The sequence below is a fragment of the Macrobrachium nipponense genome, chromosome 1 (assembly GCF_015104395.2).
Source record: "Macrobrachium nipponense isolate FS-2020 chromosome 1, ASM1510439v2, whole genome shotgun sequence".
Classification (NCBI taxonomy): Eukaryota; Metazoa; Arthropoda; class Malacostraca; order Decapoda; family Palaemonidae; genus Macrobrachium; species Macrobrachium nipponense.
Window position 1 is genome coordinate 90,849,175 of NC_087200.1, and position 19,044 is coordinate 90,868,218.

Sequence of the window (19,044 nt, forward strand, 5' to 3'; positions counted from 1 at the left end):
ACATCATTTTATGATTGTCTCTTGCAAACAGGAACAAGTTCTTGCTTGCTGGTACGAAGAGATCGCTTGCCTCTCTCTTAGTACTTGGCCCAGAGGTCTGACCATTGATCCTGCGGTGCACACCCCGATCAATCGGACAGAGGTTTGGATCCCTCCTTCTTGCTTACGACCAGGGAGGCACTCCAGGGTTGGACGAACACCAGTCTGTTCACCAAAAAGACTCAGATTCCTCCCACCAAGAAGTGAGTCTCCTATTGTAAAGACCGAGGGTTGTATTACGTATCGGAACAAATGACAATTTGTCGAAAATTGCATTTTTCCTAACTATACAAACCTGAGGTCCTTTACATATAGTCCCACCTCATGCCACCCCTCACCCTGCAACTTTTGCATGGGCCTAAAGCAAAAGTGATTCTTCACCTCTCGGGCGCGCGGGCGCGCGCACGATCGGACAAGCAGTTAACTACCGTTCTCCCCTTGTTCGAAGCTTACGACCGTCCCAGCTGCCGCTAGTTACCTTCCTATTGTTAAAGGACCTCAGGTTTGTATAGTTAGGAAAAATGCAATTTTCGACAAATTGTCATTTTATGATGAATTGATTAAGAAAAAAAACATGTATTTGAGATTTCTCATAGAAAAATACCGCGAATAGGTGAATTTTCCGCGAGTAATGGGGGTATGTATATGTTTCAGAGAGAAATCCATGAGTACGGGGGCTTCACTGTATACACTGTAATTGAAATATATAGTTAAATTCATTTTAGTGATTTTATTTTACTAAAGTGTGAATATCTGGCAGAGATAGTAAGGGATATGAATCACTTGGGAAAGATTTTTTTGATGGCCAGTGGATGCACCCAAGATAAGTATGCAATTATGAAATTGCATTCCTTCATTTTATAGAGGCATTCTAATTAGACTAATAAATGCTGATTCTACTGGCTGCCACCATAATCTCATTTCACCCTATCAATTAGGACAGTCTACAGGTATAGTAGCTGGATGGAAATTATTATTAACTACTTAACCAGATTACTGGGGTCATTAATGTAGCTCTCACATGACTGGACCAAAGGTTTTTCTTTATTATAAAGTTTAGATTTTATGTATTAAATTATATTTTAATGTTATTTTAGTTTGGTTAATTAAAAGTGATGGAGAATCTGACAAAATTTCTTTAAATGATGCTATGGAGGAGTGATAATGGTAGTTACATTTGACAATGTCTTTGAGGGTTGCATGAGAGAGAGTGAATGTTTTTGTGTGTTTGATATATCGTGTTTCATGTTTGGTGTTGCTATGTGATAGTATGTGAGTGCATATGTGTTTTTCTGAAGAATGTGTGAGAGAGAGAGAGAGAGAGAGAGAGAGAGAGAGAGATTGTAAGTGGTGGATGGATAATGAGGAGTGGTTTGATGGTGGGCATAAGCATATGGGAGCCTGTTGCGGAGAGTCGGTTGAGAGAGTCTGCAATGGTCAGATGAGAGTCGGACCGGTCTTTTGGAAGATAGTAGTGATGGTCAGTTGTATTGTGGTTTTCTGGATTTATTTGAGTTGTTGGTATTGTGTGTATGAAGGTGGTTGTGCTGGTGCTTGAAGGTTGTTGTGCATGCATATTTGGAAGGTTGTGAGCTTGCGAGTTGTTGAGTGTTGTTGTTGGTGAGCTCTTGTGATTTCTTGGTGTTGTGGTTGAATGTGGACTTGTAAGGTGGTTGATTTGATGTTTGGTGTTTGTCTGGGCAGTGATTTGTTGTGTTGTTGAGTTACTGTATGGTTGTAATACTCAGTTGTTTCATTTGTGTTGTGATTCCCGGCGGAGGTTGTGTCGCGATGACTAGGCTATATCCAGTGGACAGCACAGCTTCTCGCACTGAAGACAGTCATAGCTGATGAGTACGTGAATCTGAGAGTTTTGTTTGTGTCTGTCGGTGAACCAATTGTCCTGTCGGTAAATAGTATTGTAAAGGGGAAAGTTCGGCAGAGGGAAAGTTCGACAGTCTGTACAACTAAAGTAACTGGGGGGAGATTTGCTTGCTTGTGATCCCGCCACAGAAATTTTTGGCGCCCAAACAGGGACTGCTGGTGTGACAGCTGCAGAACGATTGGTTTAGTGTGGATGAGTGGTGAGAAAATCTAGGATGGAAGGGGTTGAGTGAGGTAGAGAAGTTGAAGGAGGCATTGAGGTTGGAGAGAGAAGTGAGAGGGTGATTGAAAGTGGAGAAAGAGATGTTAAGGGTAGAGTGTGAGGAGCTGAAGAGCGAGTTAGAGGAAATGAGAGGTTTGCTAAGGAGTACAAAAGTGGAGATGAAAGAAGTGAAAGTAGCAGAAGAGAGAATGGTTGAGAAAATGGACAAAAAATTTGAAGTAGTGGTGAATGCAGTGCAGGAGATGATGAAGGGATTCATAGGAGAGGGAGCAATAGGAGGTAGGCCTACTGGGTCTTGTGACGGGCCAGGAGTGGTAGAGAAAGTGGAAGAGCGAATGGATGAGAGTATGAGTGACGAAGGTGATTTGGTTGTGATAAGTTAGGGAAAGAAGGGGAAGACACAGGATATGGATAAACCTGAGGACAAAATTAAGAAGGGGGCTGAGAAAAAGAAGAAGACTAAGAGAAAGAAGGCTAGTACGGATGACAGACAAGATGAGACTAGGACTAAAGACTGGGGAAGGGCTGAGAGTAAGGAACAGAATGAGAGTGATTTAGATAGTGGTGAGTGGGAACAGGTAGGTAGGAAGTAGGGTAAGATTGCATAATCAAGAGTATGGATATTTAGTATGGAAGTTGATTTGTTGTATTTGGAAGAGGTTGAGAGGAATCAGAATGGAAGTAGCAAAAGTGAGAGTGAGAGTAAGCAGGAAGTATGAAAGGCTTTGTAAATGAGTGAGGTACCCTGATGTGCACGATACGAGGAATATGGTTGTAGGGATGTAGGGGACTTTTTTAAGGAATATGAGAAGTATCGTGTGGCTAAGTAGGGGGGTAACAAGAGAGTTGGGTAGCTTTTTGATGGGATTTTTGTTGACTGTATTTGGTAATGATGAGTGTAGAAAATGTGCCGTATGAGAGTGTGAAAGCCGGGATTGTGGAACAGGCAGTGAGGATAAAGAGTACCGTTAGATATAGGAGAAAATATGATTTTGAAGAGGCAAGAATGAATATTGGTGAGTTGTTGTCAGTGTATGTGTGCAGGTTGGAAACATTAGCTACGAAAAAGTTTGGGGACAAACGGCTAAATAAGTGTAAAGAGTTAGTTGCAGAAGTTATTGGTGACTGTACCAGAGAGCGTATATGAGTTTACGAATTTAAAGCGTAAGGAGAAAATGCGATGGACGAATGAAAAGTTTAACATGGAACGACATTTTAGAAATAGTAGAGGATTATGAGCTAGATAGGTGTATGAAAAAGAGTAGAAGTGTTAGTGTTAGGACTGAAGTAGCTGAGGGTATACCAGAGTTTTAAGAGCTATAGGGAGTAAGTTTTAGAAGGGGCGAGGCGAATGGCAGACCAAGTGGTTGATAGGAACGTTAGAGCAAGTGACGTAAGTGTAGTTAACCCTTATAGAGATCAGAGTGCAAGCGTTAGAAGAGTAAGGTCTGTTAGTTGTGAACGAGAAAGCAGTGTTATAGATGTGGAAAGCAAGGACATAAGAAGAATGAGTATCGTTGAGCGTTGGGAGCGTGTTTCGGGTGTGGGCAGACTGGTCATATAGTGAGTAAAATGTAAGAAAGATAGGGATATTAACCCTTTAACGCCGATTGTATTAAACGTCGATATAAATTATCTGTTGGGTGCTTATTGTACGTATGGTACGTCGATATAAAAAAAGTTTTTTTTAAAATTCGCAAAAAATAGTTATAGGCCTACTAGGCGAAAACTTTTGAATCACGCGCCTTGGGGGATGCTGGGAGCTTACGGATCAAGGCGTTGTTTTGTTTACAATCGTTACCAAGGCGCGCAAGCGCGAATTTCTTTCTCCTCGCACTGAAAAGCATCAGCGACACATCTCAGAAATTATCTCGTCACTTTGTCGTAATTTTTGCACCATTTCATAATAGCCGTTACATGGAGTATTGTATATGAAAATGTGTGCAATTTCATGTAGAATACAACTAAAAACAACTCATGGTTGTAGCTTTTATCAGTTTTGAAATATTTTCATGTAAATAACGATAAGTGCTGAAATTTCAACCTTCGGTCAACTTTGACTCTACCGAAATGGTCGAAAAATGCAATTGTAAGCAAAAACTTATATTCTAGTAATATTCAATCATTTACCTTCATTTTGCAACAAATGGGAAGTCTCTGGCACAATATTTCAATTTATGGTGAATTTATGAAAAAAAAAAAAAATTCCTTACGTCCACGCGGTAACTTCCGAAAAATTCATAAATTTTTTCGTCCAATTGTCGTTATGTTTGCACCATTTAAATTACCCGTTACATAAAGTTTTATTTATGGAAATGTGTGCAATTTCATGTAGAATACAACAAAAAAACAACCCATGGTTGTAGCTTTTATCAGTTTTGATATATTTTCATATAAATAACGATAAGTGCTGAAATTTCAACCTTCAGTCAACTTTGACTCAACCGAAATGGTCAAAAAACGCAATTGTAAGCTAAAACTTACATTCTAGTAATATTCAACCATTTACCTTTATTTTGCAACAAATTGGAAGTCTCTAGCACAATATTTCGATTTATGGTGAATTTATGAAAAAAAAAACATTTTCCTTATGTCCGCGCGGTAACTCTTCCAAAAAAAATCAGAAATTTTTTTGTCCGATTGTCGTAATGTTTGCACCATTTTCAATTAGCCGTTACGTAAAGTTTTATATATGAAAATGTGTGCAATTTCATGTAGAATACAACAATAAACAACCCATGGTTGTAGCATTTATCAGTTTTGAAATATTTTCATATAAATAATGATGTGCCAAAATTTCAACCTTCGGTCAACTTTGACTCGACCGAAATGGTAAAAAGACGCAATTGTAAGCTTAAACTATTACATTCTAGTAATATTCAAATATTTACCTTTATTTTGCGACAAATTGGAAGTCTCTAACACAATATTTTGATTTATGTTGAATTTATGAAATAATCTTTTTCCTCACGTCCGCGCGGTAACTCTTCCGAAAAAATCATAAATTTTTTGTCCGATTTTCGTAATTTTTGCAAAATTTTAAATTAGCTTTTACATAAAGTTTTATATATGAAAATGTGCGCAATTTCACGTAAAATACAACGAAAAACAACCCATGGTTGTAGCTTTTATCAGTTTTGAAATATTTTCATATAAATAACGATAGAAAAAATTCATCCTTCGGCCAACTTTAACTTGACCGAAATGGTAAAAAACTGCAATTGTAAGCTACAACACTTACAGTCTAGTAATATTCAATTAATTACCTTCATTTTGCAACAAACGGGAAGTCTCTAGCACAATATTTCGATTTATGGGGAATTTTTGAAAACTTTTTATTTTTTTTATTTTTATGTCCGCGCGTTACGAATTCATGCATCATTTTGTGATAATATTTTCTCTGTGTTGCCTTGATCGTTTTATTTTAATAATTGTTATATACTATATACCAAAATGATCGCAATTTAGTGTACAATATAACGAAAAAAATTAACTTGTTAGCTTTAACCGTTTTGCTCACAGCGCGATTTGTATACAATTATTTATGAAATTTTTTTTCGCTCTGTTATATATCCCAATATTTATATATGATAATGATATTTTTTTCATTCCTGATGGTTGCATACTAAACTTCAGGCAATGACAAAAAAACGAGCCAAAAATGAACTCAATCTTGAAAACTAAGCGTGCTGTGATTTTTTGTGTTATATATCCCAATATTTATATATGATAATGATATTTTTTTCATTCCTGATGGTTGCATACTAAACTTCAGGCAATGACAAAAAAACGAGCCAAAAATGAACTCAATCTTGAAAACTAAGCGTGCTGTGATTTTTTGAAAAAAACATTTTTTCCGCTTCGGCACTCACTCGCGAACGCCGCCGGCATACGGGAGACGATTTTTAAAATACCGCTCCGGCGTTTAAGGGTTAATAGTTACAGGTGTGGGCTGGTAGGGCATATAGTGAGTGGATGTTGGGTACTCGTGTGAACGAGGTTTGTGGTAATTGTGGAAAGAATGGGCATTATGCTAGGATGTGTAAGGAACTGTGTGCAAAATGTGTCGAATGTGGAATGGATGGTCATGTAGCGAGTGTGTAGGTGAAAGAGGATGAGTCAGGTTGGGAATGTGGGAAACTAGGTATAAAGAGGATTCAGTTGGGTGGGTCCTTTGTTAAGCGGGCAGTAAGAGTGATGCATGTGCGTGAAGGATTGTTGCATGAAAAAGGGTTTGGGGATAGAGCTCATGAATGTGAGTGTAAAAGTAAGGTGCAAAGGCATATGTTGGTTGCTTTAATTGATACTACCTAGTGCATTGTCAATATTCTTTTTAAGAATGGATGTGACAAGTTGCAGAGTGAGTGTGAAATTAGGAAATGTAAAGGGGAGGTACGAGGAATAGGAAATTTAGGTATGCCTATGGTGGGAATGTTGCGTGAAAATATAGAAATCGAAGGGTGGGATGGTGATCTGTCCGAGCACAAATATGATTGAATTGCATATGAAAGGGAATGTATGTGGATAGTTGTACTTGGATAGGGATGGAGGGGTGAACAGTAAAATATGGAAGGGGCCGCTGTTGGTCGCGAGAGAGTGTAATAGTGCTGCGAGAAGTTGGAGAAGTTGTTACTCTGATAGTTTTGTGGTCAGATAGTCTTTGGATTGTCAATGATGACAAGTGTGAATATATGGTTGAGGGTGTGGATGCGAAGAAGTTGGTGAGAGCGAGCTTGCATGTATACGACGGGATTTTAGATATGGAGAATCCTCAGATTTTTAACCTCGTTGCCAAGTGTTAGGAAAAAGAGAGTGCGGGGTATACATGAAGATGACTGTGTAGGATTGTTATATACGTTGGTGAATGCGGACGACGAAAGAAATGTTAAGGTACAGCAGGTGATGACAGGTAGCGGGAAAGAAAATGATGATTGGAAGTATGATGAGTTGAGAAAAAGAATTAAGGTGGGTGATGACTTTGAGGGAATGAATGATACTTTTAGTGTATGTGGGTTTGAATTAACAGGGAAAAGTGAGACTTCAGTGGGAAGGAAATCGAGTAGTAAGGAGGTAGTTGATAGTATGGATAAAGCTTTGCAAGAGTTTGATAGAAGTATGGATGAACCGAGTGGTTGGATAGTAGAATTAAGGGAGTTGGAACCAGAGCTAGAAGATGGCGATGAAGTAGTGAATGAGGTTTGGTAGGATATTAGTGAGGGAGATAATGGGAATTTGAATGAAAGTGGTTTAGAAATGAATGACGATGTAACTGAGAGTGTATGAGGGTCCTTAAACAAGATCCAGGGGGCCTACATCCGAGCATCCTTGGGTGTTGCAGAAAGCAATTTAGTGTGGGTGTCACGAGTGTAAGATGTCAAATGTAATGGGGGAGGTAATATGGAGGAGTGATAATGGTATAGTTACATTTGACAACATCTTTGAGGGTTGCGAGAGAGAGAGAGAGAGAGAGAGAGAGAGAGAGAGAGCGAGCGCATCTTTGGGTTGAGAGTTTTAATGTTTTTGTGTGTTTGATGTTTCATGTTGCTATGTGATAGTATGTAATTTCGGATGTGTTTTTCTGAAGAGAGAGAGAGAGAGAGAGAGAGAGAGAGAGAGAGAGAGAGAGAGAGAGAGATCGTAAGTGGTAGATGGATAATGAGGAGTGGTTTGACAGTGGGCGTAAGCATATAGAAGTCTGTTGCGGAGAGTTAGTTAACAGAGTTTGTGATGGCCAGTGGAGAGTTGGAGTGGTCTTTTGGAATATAGTAGTGATGGTCAGTTGTATTGTGGTTTGTTCCGGCACGTAATAAAAACCATCGGTCCTTTACATATGGAATATACGTACTTACTGCGGCAGCTGGACCAGTTGTAAGCTTTTGAACAAGGTGGTTCGGTAGTAACTGCTTGTCTGACGGTCGGGAGTCCCGCCCGACTGGAGGTAAACATTCCACTTTGCTTTCGGCCGCCGTCAGAGACAGACATGTTTTTCACTGCTCTGTCGCCATCATCGTATGCTTTTCTATCTTCAATTACGAAGTGCTTTTGTGAATGCTCTCTATTTCTGTAGTACTTGGAGTGTGTTTGTAAGTGCTATTAATTCCTTTTTCATTGTTATTTGTGATCATCTGGTGATTGACCATGTAAAGCCACGCAACGGAGAGACCCTCCTGCCCCCCAGCCAGCCGGAGACTATGCCCTGGTGTGGAGGGTCGTAAGAGTGGGGCCTTCAGGTCCTTAGAGTGTGTGGACCCTCATGCTTTATGTACTCAGTGCCGAGGGCGAGAATGCTCTCGGACCGATACTTGTGATCTATGTATGGTGGGGGCGCTACGAGGGAAGGAAGAAAGCGTGTAAATCGGCCAAGGTGTCGTCGGAAAGCTCTCCAGCGACACCTTTGGTTACGGACACGTCTTCTTTCCTCCCTCCTAGCCAGCTCCCTCCCATGGCTCCTTCCCCTTAGGGGGACGTGTCGCATTCCGCCTCTTCGCTTGACCTGTCGAGCGCAGAGGAGGGGGCACGGCACCCCGACCTTCAGTTGTACTTGGGGTCTTCCATCCACTCAGGGTGGGAACTCTCTCCCCTCCCGGGTAGGGGGGGACCCCCCGGGTAGAGGGGAAACACCCCCCCCCCCCCAGGCGAGCGGGGAAAACGCACACACACACACTAACCCAACTCTTGCCTCCTCAGGTGTGACTGCCGCCGCAGGTGGAGACCTCGAGCAGTCCTTGCCCCAGCCCCTGACTTCGAGTGCCCGAAGAGTTCACTGCTCGACCGCCCACCAGTACTAGTTCCTGTCGTCGCCGCTCCAGTTCCAGATCCTGCTGTCTCTGTTCCCGCCCTTGGTGTTGCTGCTCCCACTGCAGGTTCCTCCGGACAGGTGCACCTGGGCCGTGTTGCTTCAGCAACTACCCCAGCTCCTTCCTGGATGGAGGACCTGACGTCTTGAGGAAGCTGACGAAGAAGAGGTCCAGGAAGAAGAGGAAGGTTTCATCGTCTTCTTCGTCGTCGTCTGCTGCCGCCCCTTCCCCTTTGACTTCCAAGGCCTCACAGCCGAGGAAGAAGAAGGTGGCCTCCCTTCCCCAAGAAGTCTCGCTCAGAGACTTCTAAGGGTCTGCCCCAGTTGGGACTTCCACTGGTCCTCCTGTTCCTTCGGGAATGGGGCCCATCTCTCCTTCCGCAAGGAAGAAGAAGATGGGAACCGGAGGGGTATCGGCTGCCGCCGGTACCTTTTCTGGTGCCAGAGGCTCTGCCACTGCACCGGTCACCGACAGGGTCTAGACCACTGAGCCTGCTCACCAGCAGGACCCAGGCATGGAGTGGAAGACTGGTGGCAGTCGCTCAGGCGACTCCTGCCAGACCAATGATCGCTCTCGCAGCGATCCCTCGGTTCCCAGGGTTGACGCGATGGTCCCACCGGATCGTCTGCGGGCTGAGGCTAGGAAGAGGTCCCCATGGTCACCAGACCCAGTCTCGGCTGGGCCAGGTACCGTGACGCGTCAAGAGGACAGTGCACGCTCCCACCACGCCAGTTGACTCTACCGGTCTCCCGACCGTCTCTCCCACTGGGACCGGACGGATCACTTGACATGTAGTAGCTCTCCTGACACTCGGGACCGTCGCTACCATCCTCAGTCCAGGGGTTCTCCCCAGGGAGACCACGGGACTAGACCTCCAGCTCGATCGCCACCACTGGTTGGTGATCACCTGCAGTCCTCCCAGCCCACCGGCTCTGCTGGTAGGCAGAGGGGGAGCGTCAGGTCTTCCTCTCCTATCCCTTCAACTTCCTCGGGCTACACCGGGAGGAGCGAGGCGACTCCTCACGGTCCCGTCATGAGGGCCTAAGAGCCTGGCACGGTCTTGGGACTGAGCAGATCGTACGCCCAAGTGGTTGGAGGAGACCAAAAGGGGTCTGACGTGGCTGCTCCTGCTGGTTCGTCAGCACAACGACCTCAAGGTACGACGACTCCATTGAGGCTGGAGTCGTTTTGGGGGTCTAAGAAGGAACCCAGGACGACGGTGGGTCTGCCCTGGTCCTCCTTGGCCTACAGTGTGCTGGGCCAAGTGAACTCTCTCATCTCCAGACAGAAGGGATCGTTTAGATCCAGCAGGCCGACCAAGTTGCTTCCCCCTCCTCTACCACGACAGCGGCGTTTCTACATGCCATCGGAGGATGCGCTGCCGCCCAACCAAGTTAACCCGGAGATAGCTAGGCTAACTCCAGGGGTGCCTCTCCACCTGCTGTCTGAGAATCTCTGGTTCTCGCAGCAAGAGGCACAGGCCTTGGAAGCAACTGCCATGGCAGCATTCCAAGCAGTCTCCTGGCTGGACCTGTGGTCCCTCAGTGTCCAGAGTCACGGCCTCCTTGGGACACATCACTCCCGAAGGGGACCTGGTGTTCGGGAGACTGTGTCAGTCTGGAGGTAGGGCCATTTCCTACCTCGCCCACCAGACGGCCAACCTGTGGGCCAACCTGGTAATGAGATGTCGGGATGCAGTCCTCACTCGAGTGACTAGGTCGGCAGGGCGTGAGGCAGCACTGGGTCTTAGGAACGGACCATTGCTGGGTTCCTCCTCTCTCTTCCCTAGAGAGATGGTGGACGCTGTGGTGGAACAGCGGCACACTGAAGACAGTGACCGCCTAGTACACCAGGCAGTCTTGAAGGCTTCTGGGCAGTCTCGAGTTGCTGCGGCCAAGCCTCGGTGCTTGGCTAGCTCTTCCTCTGCGGCCAAGATGTCTTTCTCGTCGAGGCCGAGAGGAAAGACCCAGCCTTTGACTTCTTCTGTAAGGAACGAGCGTCAGCCCTCCTCCCAGACCTCCTTCTCCCGAGGAGGATCCGCGAAGAGGAAGTTGGAGTTGAAGAAGGGGAAATGCTAGGGACTGCGTTCCCCCTCACCTGCTGCTGGAAGTGGGGGGTGCCTGGCGAGCCATTGGGCAACTTGGCTGCACTATGGAGCCGAGACCTGGATAGTGGATGTCCTTCGGGAGGGATATCTACTACCCTTCAAGTCGCGGCCACCCCTCACTTCACACCTGGTCCATCTACAGATGTACGTTCCCGGTTCTGCCAGGGACGTAGTGCTTCGGCAAGAAGTGGAGGGCATGCTGAGCAAGCAAGCTGTGGAGGTCGTACGAGATCAGTTGCTGGGTTTCTACAGCCGACTTTTCTTGACGGAGAAGTCATTGGGGGCCTGGCGCCCGGTGATAGATCTCTCTCCCTTGAACTGATTCGTTCACCAGACTCGGTCCACGATGGAAACGGCATGCTTCGCGCTCGATTCCATCAGGGAGAACGACTTCATGCTTTCGGTGGACCTGAAGGATGTGTATTTCCAAATACCCATCCACCAGTCCTCCAGGAAGTACCTCCACTTCATCCTCAACAGGACAGTGTACCAACTCCGGGCACTTTGCTTCGGTCTCTCAACCGCCCCACAGGTGTTCACGCTGGTGTCAGCTTGGGCCCATTCGGTCGGGATACGTCTCTTGAGGTAACTCGACTATTGGCTGGTCCTGGCGAGCTCCTGCTCGCAGTTGCTGCAGGACAGGGATCGACTCCTCGGATTCTGCCGCGGTCTGGGGATCGTGGTGAACTTCGAGAAGTCAGATCTCGAGACCAAGCAGAGGATGAAGTACCTGGGCATGCTGATCGACTCGGTAGCAGCACGAGTCTTCCCTGCAGACTTACGGATCAGCAGGTTCAGGGAGGCCGCCGGATGGTTCCTGTCTTGACAGGAACAGTCAGCTCAGCAGTGGCAGGTCGTGATTGGTCACCTGTCGTCTCTAGAGAAGTTAGTTCCTCACGAGCGTCTTCACCTGCAGTCTGGAGTGTTGGTCACAGGCAAGAGACCCGCCATACCTCCCCGTCCCTCTCACGGAGGAGGTGAGGCAGGACCTAGCCTGGTAGCTGGACGACAGGAACCTCGTAATAGGAGTGCCTCTCCACACTCTCCCTCTGGAGATGCTGCTGTTCTCAGACGCATTGACCAAGGGTTGTGTGCACACCTGGAGGAGTTGCTGGTTTCAGGTGTGTGGGACCATCACGACAAGCATCTTCACATCAACATCCAGGAACGAGTGATGGGGGACACTCAGTGGTGTTGATGAGCGACACCACCACGGTAGTGGCATACTTCAACAAACGGGGGGCCTGGTGTCCCTCCCGTTGCACCAGTTGACTATGCAGGTGCACGAGTGGGCAGTAGCTGTCAGCCAGATACATTCCAGGGAAGAGGAATGTAGTGGCAGACAAGCTCAGCCATCGGAATCAGATGATTGGGACCGAATGGTCTCTTCACCCAGACGTGGCGGAAAGTGCTCTTCGACCTGTGGGGGCGTCCAGTCGTGGATCTGTTCACCACCCGGAACAACAGAAAACTCAAGGTTTTCTTCTCAGTCGTGCCGGACCCATGGGCAGCTGCAGAGGATGCGTTTCAGCACCCATGGGACAACCTTCTCGTCTACGCCTTTTCCCCGTCTGTCTGATTCTGGTGTCACCCAAATGACCTCAGGCCGTTTGGTATCTGGACCAACTGGCTCTTCTCTCCAAGGCACTGCGAGAGATTCCCCCCCTGGCACAACCTCCTGTGCCAACCAAAGGTGGAATGGTACCACCGAGCAGTTCAGTCCCTGTGTCTTCACGGCTGGCGGTTATCCACCATCTCTTGCGAGCGAGAGGCTTTTCTCGCCGAGCAGTAACAGAGATGGCAGGGTACCTCAGACAGTCCTCTGCAGCAGTGTACCAGGGAAAGTGGTCCGTCTTCTGTGGTTGGTGTCATGGACGGGGTCTCTCTCCACTCAGAGCCACTCTTCAGCAGGTAGCGGATTTCCTCGTCTTCCTTCGCCAAGAGAAGCTCCTCTCCGTCTCCGCAGTTAAAGGCTACAGAGCCGCTCTGGCCCTAGTCCTTAAACTGTGAGGAGTGGACATATCCACTTCCATGGAAATCTCACTCCTGATGAAGAGCTTTGAGAGGTCTTGCTCCACTCAGGGAACTCAGGCTCCCAGGGTAGAACGTGTGACTCTCGTACTTAGGAGCTTGACTCGCAGACCTTTTGAGCCGCTCCAGGAGTCGTCAGACAGGGATCTGACCCTCAAGACCGTCTTTCTGCTGGCCGTGGCATCAGCAAAGAGAGTAGGGAACCTCGCGATCTTTCCTTCGATGTTAAGCACTCAAGGGGATGGGGATTGGTGACACTCGATTTCGTCCTGGACTTCGTAGCGAAGACTCAGAACCCTTCGGTCCCTGACGACTGGTTCGAGTCCTTCATGATCCCCTCCCTGAAAGACTTCACCAACAATGATGCGGATGAGATGCTGCTTTGTCCTGTGAGGGTGCTATAGCGCTATCTGAAGAGAACTCGCCACCTCAGGCCTGAGTGTTGATGCCTCTTTGTTAGCACCAGGGTTACCAAGAAAGAAGTGTCCAAGAACACTATTTCTTTCTGGCTTTGTGAGGTAATCCGGAAGGCGTACTCTTCAGACAGGAGTGACGACACCAGTACCCTTCGTCCAAGAGCCCACAAAGTCACAGGTATTGGTCCAACCCTTGCTTTCCCACCTTCACCTCTTTCTACCTTCGGGATATCGCTCACAGGTCTTTGGACACTTTTTCCTTGGGACCCGTGGTGGCTGCTCAACAAGTTGTGTAGCTTACCCAGCTCCCTTGCCAGACAAGATAGCATCTCATCCTGTGAGACTGCATGAATGGAAGAGTGAATGAGAGTGTGACTGGCTTCTCTTCCCTCTCCCTGCGGGCAGAGGGTGGCGGTTGTCATCACGCTGGACAGGATGTCGATGTAGGTGAGCTACATTACTGAGCCCCTTTCTATCCCTTTCATTAGGGATGGAAGCGTTTATCCGCCACTTCCCTAACAGGGGGAGGGAGTTGGAGTGGATGCCAACAAGAGACAAACCCAAGACTTTATATTGGCTCTTGTGTAGGATCTACCTCCTGCTTGCTATTCATAAGAGGCACGCTTGCCTCCCTCTTATGAATTTGGTCCAGAGGTCTGACCACTGATCCCGCAGTGCACACACTGATCAGTTAGACAGAGGCTAGGATCCCTCCCTCTGCTCTTACAACCAGGGAGGGAACCAAGGTCGGATGAACACCAGTCTGTTCATAAGTCTCGGATTCCACCCACCAATAAGTGAGTCTTCCATATGTAAAGGACTGATGGTTTGTATTATGTGTCGGAACAAATCACAATTTGAAGTAAATTGTATTTTTCCTAACTATACAAACCTGAGGTCCTTTACACATAGTCCAACCTCATGCCATCCCTCACTCTGTTCCTGGGCCTAAAGCAAAGTGGAATGTTTACCTCCAGTCGGGCAGGACTCCCAACCATCGGACAAGCAGTTACTACCGAACTACCTTGTTCGAAAGCTTACAACCGGTTAGGAAAAATACAATTTACTTCAAATTGTGATTTTCTGAAGTTGTTATTGTTATTGTTTGGAAGGTTGTTGAGCTGGTGCTTGAAGGCTGTCGGGCTTGTATAGTTGGAAGGTTGTTGAGCTTGTGAGTTGTGGTGGTGTTGTTGGTGAGCTGTTGTGATTTCGTGGTGTTGTGATTGGATGTGGACTTGCAAGGTTGTTGTTTTGATGTTGTTGGTGTTTGTCTGTGCAGTGATTTGCTGTGTTGTTGAGTTGTGTTTGTGTCTGTCGGTGAAGCAATTGTCCTGTTGGCAAATATTATTGTAAAGGGGAAAGTGTGGCAGAGGGGAAAGTTTGATAGTCTGTATGACTAAAGTAACTGTGGGGAGATTTGCTTGCTTGTGATCCCACCACAATGCGTTTCCAAAACATGACATTCATTGTCAGTTATTTTGAATATATTTGGATAAAATTTTTTTTTAACTGTTAGCATTTCTGAATTCTATACATATAGGGATATAATCATGTGGACTGTTTATCAAATATCCAAGGGTCGATTGAGCTGTCTGCGCATAAAATTCGGATTTTAAATATTTTTATTGTGATTGGATCAGTATAATACAGTATAATTGGATTTTGTATGCGAAATAACTTTTTATTCATATTTTGCTGTGTTTTTACTTTAAAGGATGTAGTACAGTGTACTAATAGAGAAATAGAATGAAAGAACAAGAATTTTTCAATAAATTTATGGGAGATGGTGAGGACTAGTGACAAAGTGATTAGGCCGAGTACAATGTGAGCCAAGAAATTAAAATACTGTACAGTAAATATTTCAAAATCATCTTACAACAGCAAAATATGAATAAAATGTCTGTACAATATGCGCAGTGCAGCAGACGATGCACAAAGTTATGTTAGGCTAAGGAAAATGTGCTTGTCTGAATTATAGGGGATACTTAAGAGTAACAGTTGTAGGCAGGTACATAATGTTTTAATATGGCTTTGAAATTGTATTGGGGTATTTTGGAATGATAGTTTGAGGTATATTTTGGTTTTGAAGTGTTAAGTTGGGCAATGAACTGTTAAAATAGGCAGTTATAAGCTTTCTAGTTTAACAGATACAGGGTATTTGGCAGTTAAAAGCATTCTGAGAGGGATTTTGCATTTCCTCAGTGGGTTTCAGAACCTATCCCTGCAAAAACCTGCAAAAAAGGGGGTCTGCTATAAATCCTTTGGGTGATTCATAGGAAAGTCTAGAAGTACAGTTTATTTGTTTTATTTAAACTGCCCTACATTATGATGTACTTATTATTACATTGTCACCTTTGGTATCCTCTCACTTTAGGAGTTGTTTATAATTAGTAATCAGTTTTTCATGTTAGAAAACCCAATAATTTAAAGAACATATTCTGTTGCTAGATCTGCACATTGACACTGCATATTCCAGTTTAACAAAAGTGAATGGTTGGCATATCTACAAGTTCCTCAGACATTCTGTGTTCTAACTAGTCGAAAGAAAACAAAACATATGACTGAATGAGCCTTCTTGCTGCTTGTCTCTCTTGTAAGCTATTAGAAAAATAATTGACCTGTATATTATGAAATGTTGAAACTGAGATTTTCAGGTGTTTCTTGATTGTAAACTTGCACAGTTGTGGGTATTCCATCTTCATAATATTTTTGCAGATTTGTGGGGTACACTGTTTTGGTTTGCATGATTGCACTACCTCGTAATGATTTACGAACTAAAGTTGTGAAAGGCTCTGAGATCCAGGAAGTTCTCCATTCTTCAGAAGACCTTAGGACTTACCTTTTATCACTGTATGAATGTCAGTACCATACCTTCTTCCAGAAACTTGGTAAGTAAAATATTTTTACCATCTGTCTTATTTTTTATACTGTATACGTATATATATTGCTTTTGTAGTTGAACATCATTAAAAATACTTTGATATTAAGGAATAAAAGCTGTTTTTAGGATACATATAATATTATTCATATACTATTATAATTGATTTCCATAAAGTGAACTTGTAAGAAAAAAATGTATTTCAATTCAGAACCATAAAATATTGGTGTTCGTAGGTACACCAGAAATAATGTCATATTGTTAGAAATGACTGTTGCCTCATATCATGCATTGATGATGAGGATGAGGATGATGATGATGATGATCAACACTACAAAACAATGCTCAAAATAATTCCCAAAATGAAGACTTAAAATTATCATCGTAGTAAATGCTCTTACATACTCTTTTGCCTTTGGGTAGAAATGAAATTTTTTCTCTTCCCTGTCTTTACCACTTTCTGCCTGAACTCCAATTCCATGATTTCATGGCCTTTTTTAGGTATTTGTTTGCTACTTCTCTCTCTCTCTCTCTCTCTCTCTCTCTCTCTCTCTCTCTCTCTCTCTCTCTCTCTCTCTTCTCTCTCTCTCTCTCTCATCCCCAGGATACCACATCTCAGCCAGCTCCTTACATTTAAAGCAGTCTTCCTACCATAGTTCTGCCATGAATTTGAACATCTCGTGGTCACCCCTTTTCAAATTTTCCATTTTCTTTGTTGTGTCCATGTGTGCTGAACACATTAGTACAGGCATATGCACCTATCATAAATCTTTGCTGTCTCTCTACCCTTGGGACGTTCAGCAGTCATTAAATACTTTGGAGAGAAGAAATTATATAAGGCACTAAATGCAGAGGAAGGGTGAAAAGCAGATGAATCTCAGAATAAAAATGCAAATGGAGATATGCTATCAGAGAGAGCATTTTTTATCATCATCATCTGCTTCACTGTTCACTGTCCCAAAGATAATAGAAATCTTCTACCCTTGTTCAGATTTTCCAGTACCACAACAGGGTTCTTAACTCTCTTCCCCATTTTCTTATGTATATAATACATTTCTGGCATAAAAAAATAAAAAAATTAAAGCTCTGGGTTTATGTATTTTATATAAAGTACAGCTAAGATTTAAGATTTATGATTATATATGCAACCCAGAATATTTTTCTAATGATGATTTCCATCAATATAGTACCACAAACCCTAGGGTTTTCATTGAATTTCATGCTGCCTTTGTTTGAGAGATAGATTTTGACTTCTTTGGATTTTAAGTTTTGAAGAAATGACGAAAAGAGAAATAATTGCCTATTTTGTAATAACTTTGCAACTCTTGATAGATAGAAAGCTGATTTTATTCTTAAATATATGGATAGTTTTATAATCATCATATTGAAAAAATGCTTTCTCTTGTTTTGTTTATCACCTGAAAATTATAGCTATAGTTTCATAACATAGGAAACAAGCTAAATGGTCAAATCATATAAATGGTACAATAAATCAGAAAACAAGTGGAATTTTATAGAATTAATAGGATAAATGATATAATTTACAAGTGAGCACACAAATTACAATACTACGCAAAACATAAACATTAGTAATTAAACAGTCGTCACTATATACAAAATATCAAAGTGTACCTGGAGCTTATATCGTTTCCTCTCATTAATTTTGTTTTCCTCCTAAAGAAAGTTCCTGTTGAGTGATTCCTACTGCTTACATCTCAAATATTTGTTTATATCTTTACACAACTTGTTTAATGATTTGAACAGTAATGTGTAAGTCACAATGCAAAACATTGTAAAAATTGGATTTTGCAGCTCTATCTTATTTTTGCAGAAAAATTGAAATAGGAATGCCTATATTTTATCTTCTATCTTAAACTGTTTAATTTAAAGAAAGCCATTTTAGTACATTATAAAAGTCTTGGGATAATTTGTTGCTCACTGGGTCAAAAAAATTAACAGTATTCATTAAACTTCTGAAACATTTTTTTGAGCAGTAATATTTCAGGATGGGCTTATTTGGACATCAACTGTCAAAAAATAATTTTTTATAATTTCTCTAAATTTGGCCGCTTGCACATCCCTTAATCCTGACTATCTTTTAACTTAGTTATGCTTAGAAGAGAATTATCCTCACACCTTTTCTACACCAATCATATGGGTACTTTTTCCCTTTCCTCCTTTCCAGTCACTATAACCTTTTTGTTTATATAAATCTTCAGTTCTCTTTTCCATTCCATTCTTCCACCTTTCAAACAATCTGTTAACTTCTTCTTACAATTCTGCCATTAATTTTGCTTGAAGCAGCAGCTGCACACCATTTTAGCCTCTTTCATATTTCCAGTTTTTCTTATGCTCCTGCCTCTTTCTTCACTTGACTCTTAAGGGAGAGTAACATCACTAACTAATGAACCTTCTACAATTATTTGTCTTGTTACTCTTATCAAGTGCCTTTTCTGTATCTAAAAGTATGAGTCATCTCAGCCTATTTTTGGTGGGACATTTTTTGGTAGTAATTCTTCTTTGGTAATTTGTATGAAAGCTGTTAAGAAACTTATACCCTACTTTGGTAATTTGTATGAAAGCTTGTATGAAAGCTGTTAAGAAACTTATACCCTACTTTGGTAATTTGTATGAAAGCTGTTAAGAAACTAATACCCTACTCTGGGTTC

At 43.4% G+C, this 19,044-nt stretch overlaps 1 protein-coding gene across 1 annotated transcript in view; it reads left to right on the plus strand.

Moving 5' to 3' along the window:
• Window positions 1-19,044, plus strand: part of LOC135219456 (26S proteasome non-ATPase regulatory subunit 6-like) — a 97,608-nt gene that overhangs the window by 58,873 nt on the left and 19,691 nt on the right. Inside the window, exon 6 of the mRNA XM_064256248.1 lies at window positions 16,213-16,385. Coding sequence (XP_064112318.1) covers window positions 16,213-16,385 — 173 coding nt within the window. The remainder of the gene's footprint in view (window positions 1-16,212; window positions 16,386-19,044) is intronic.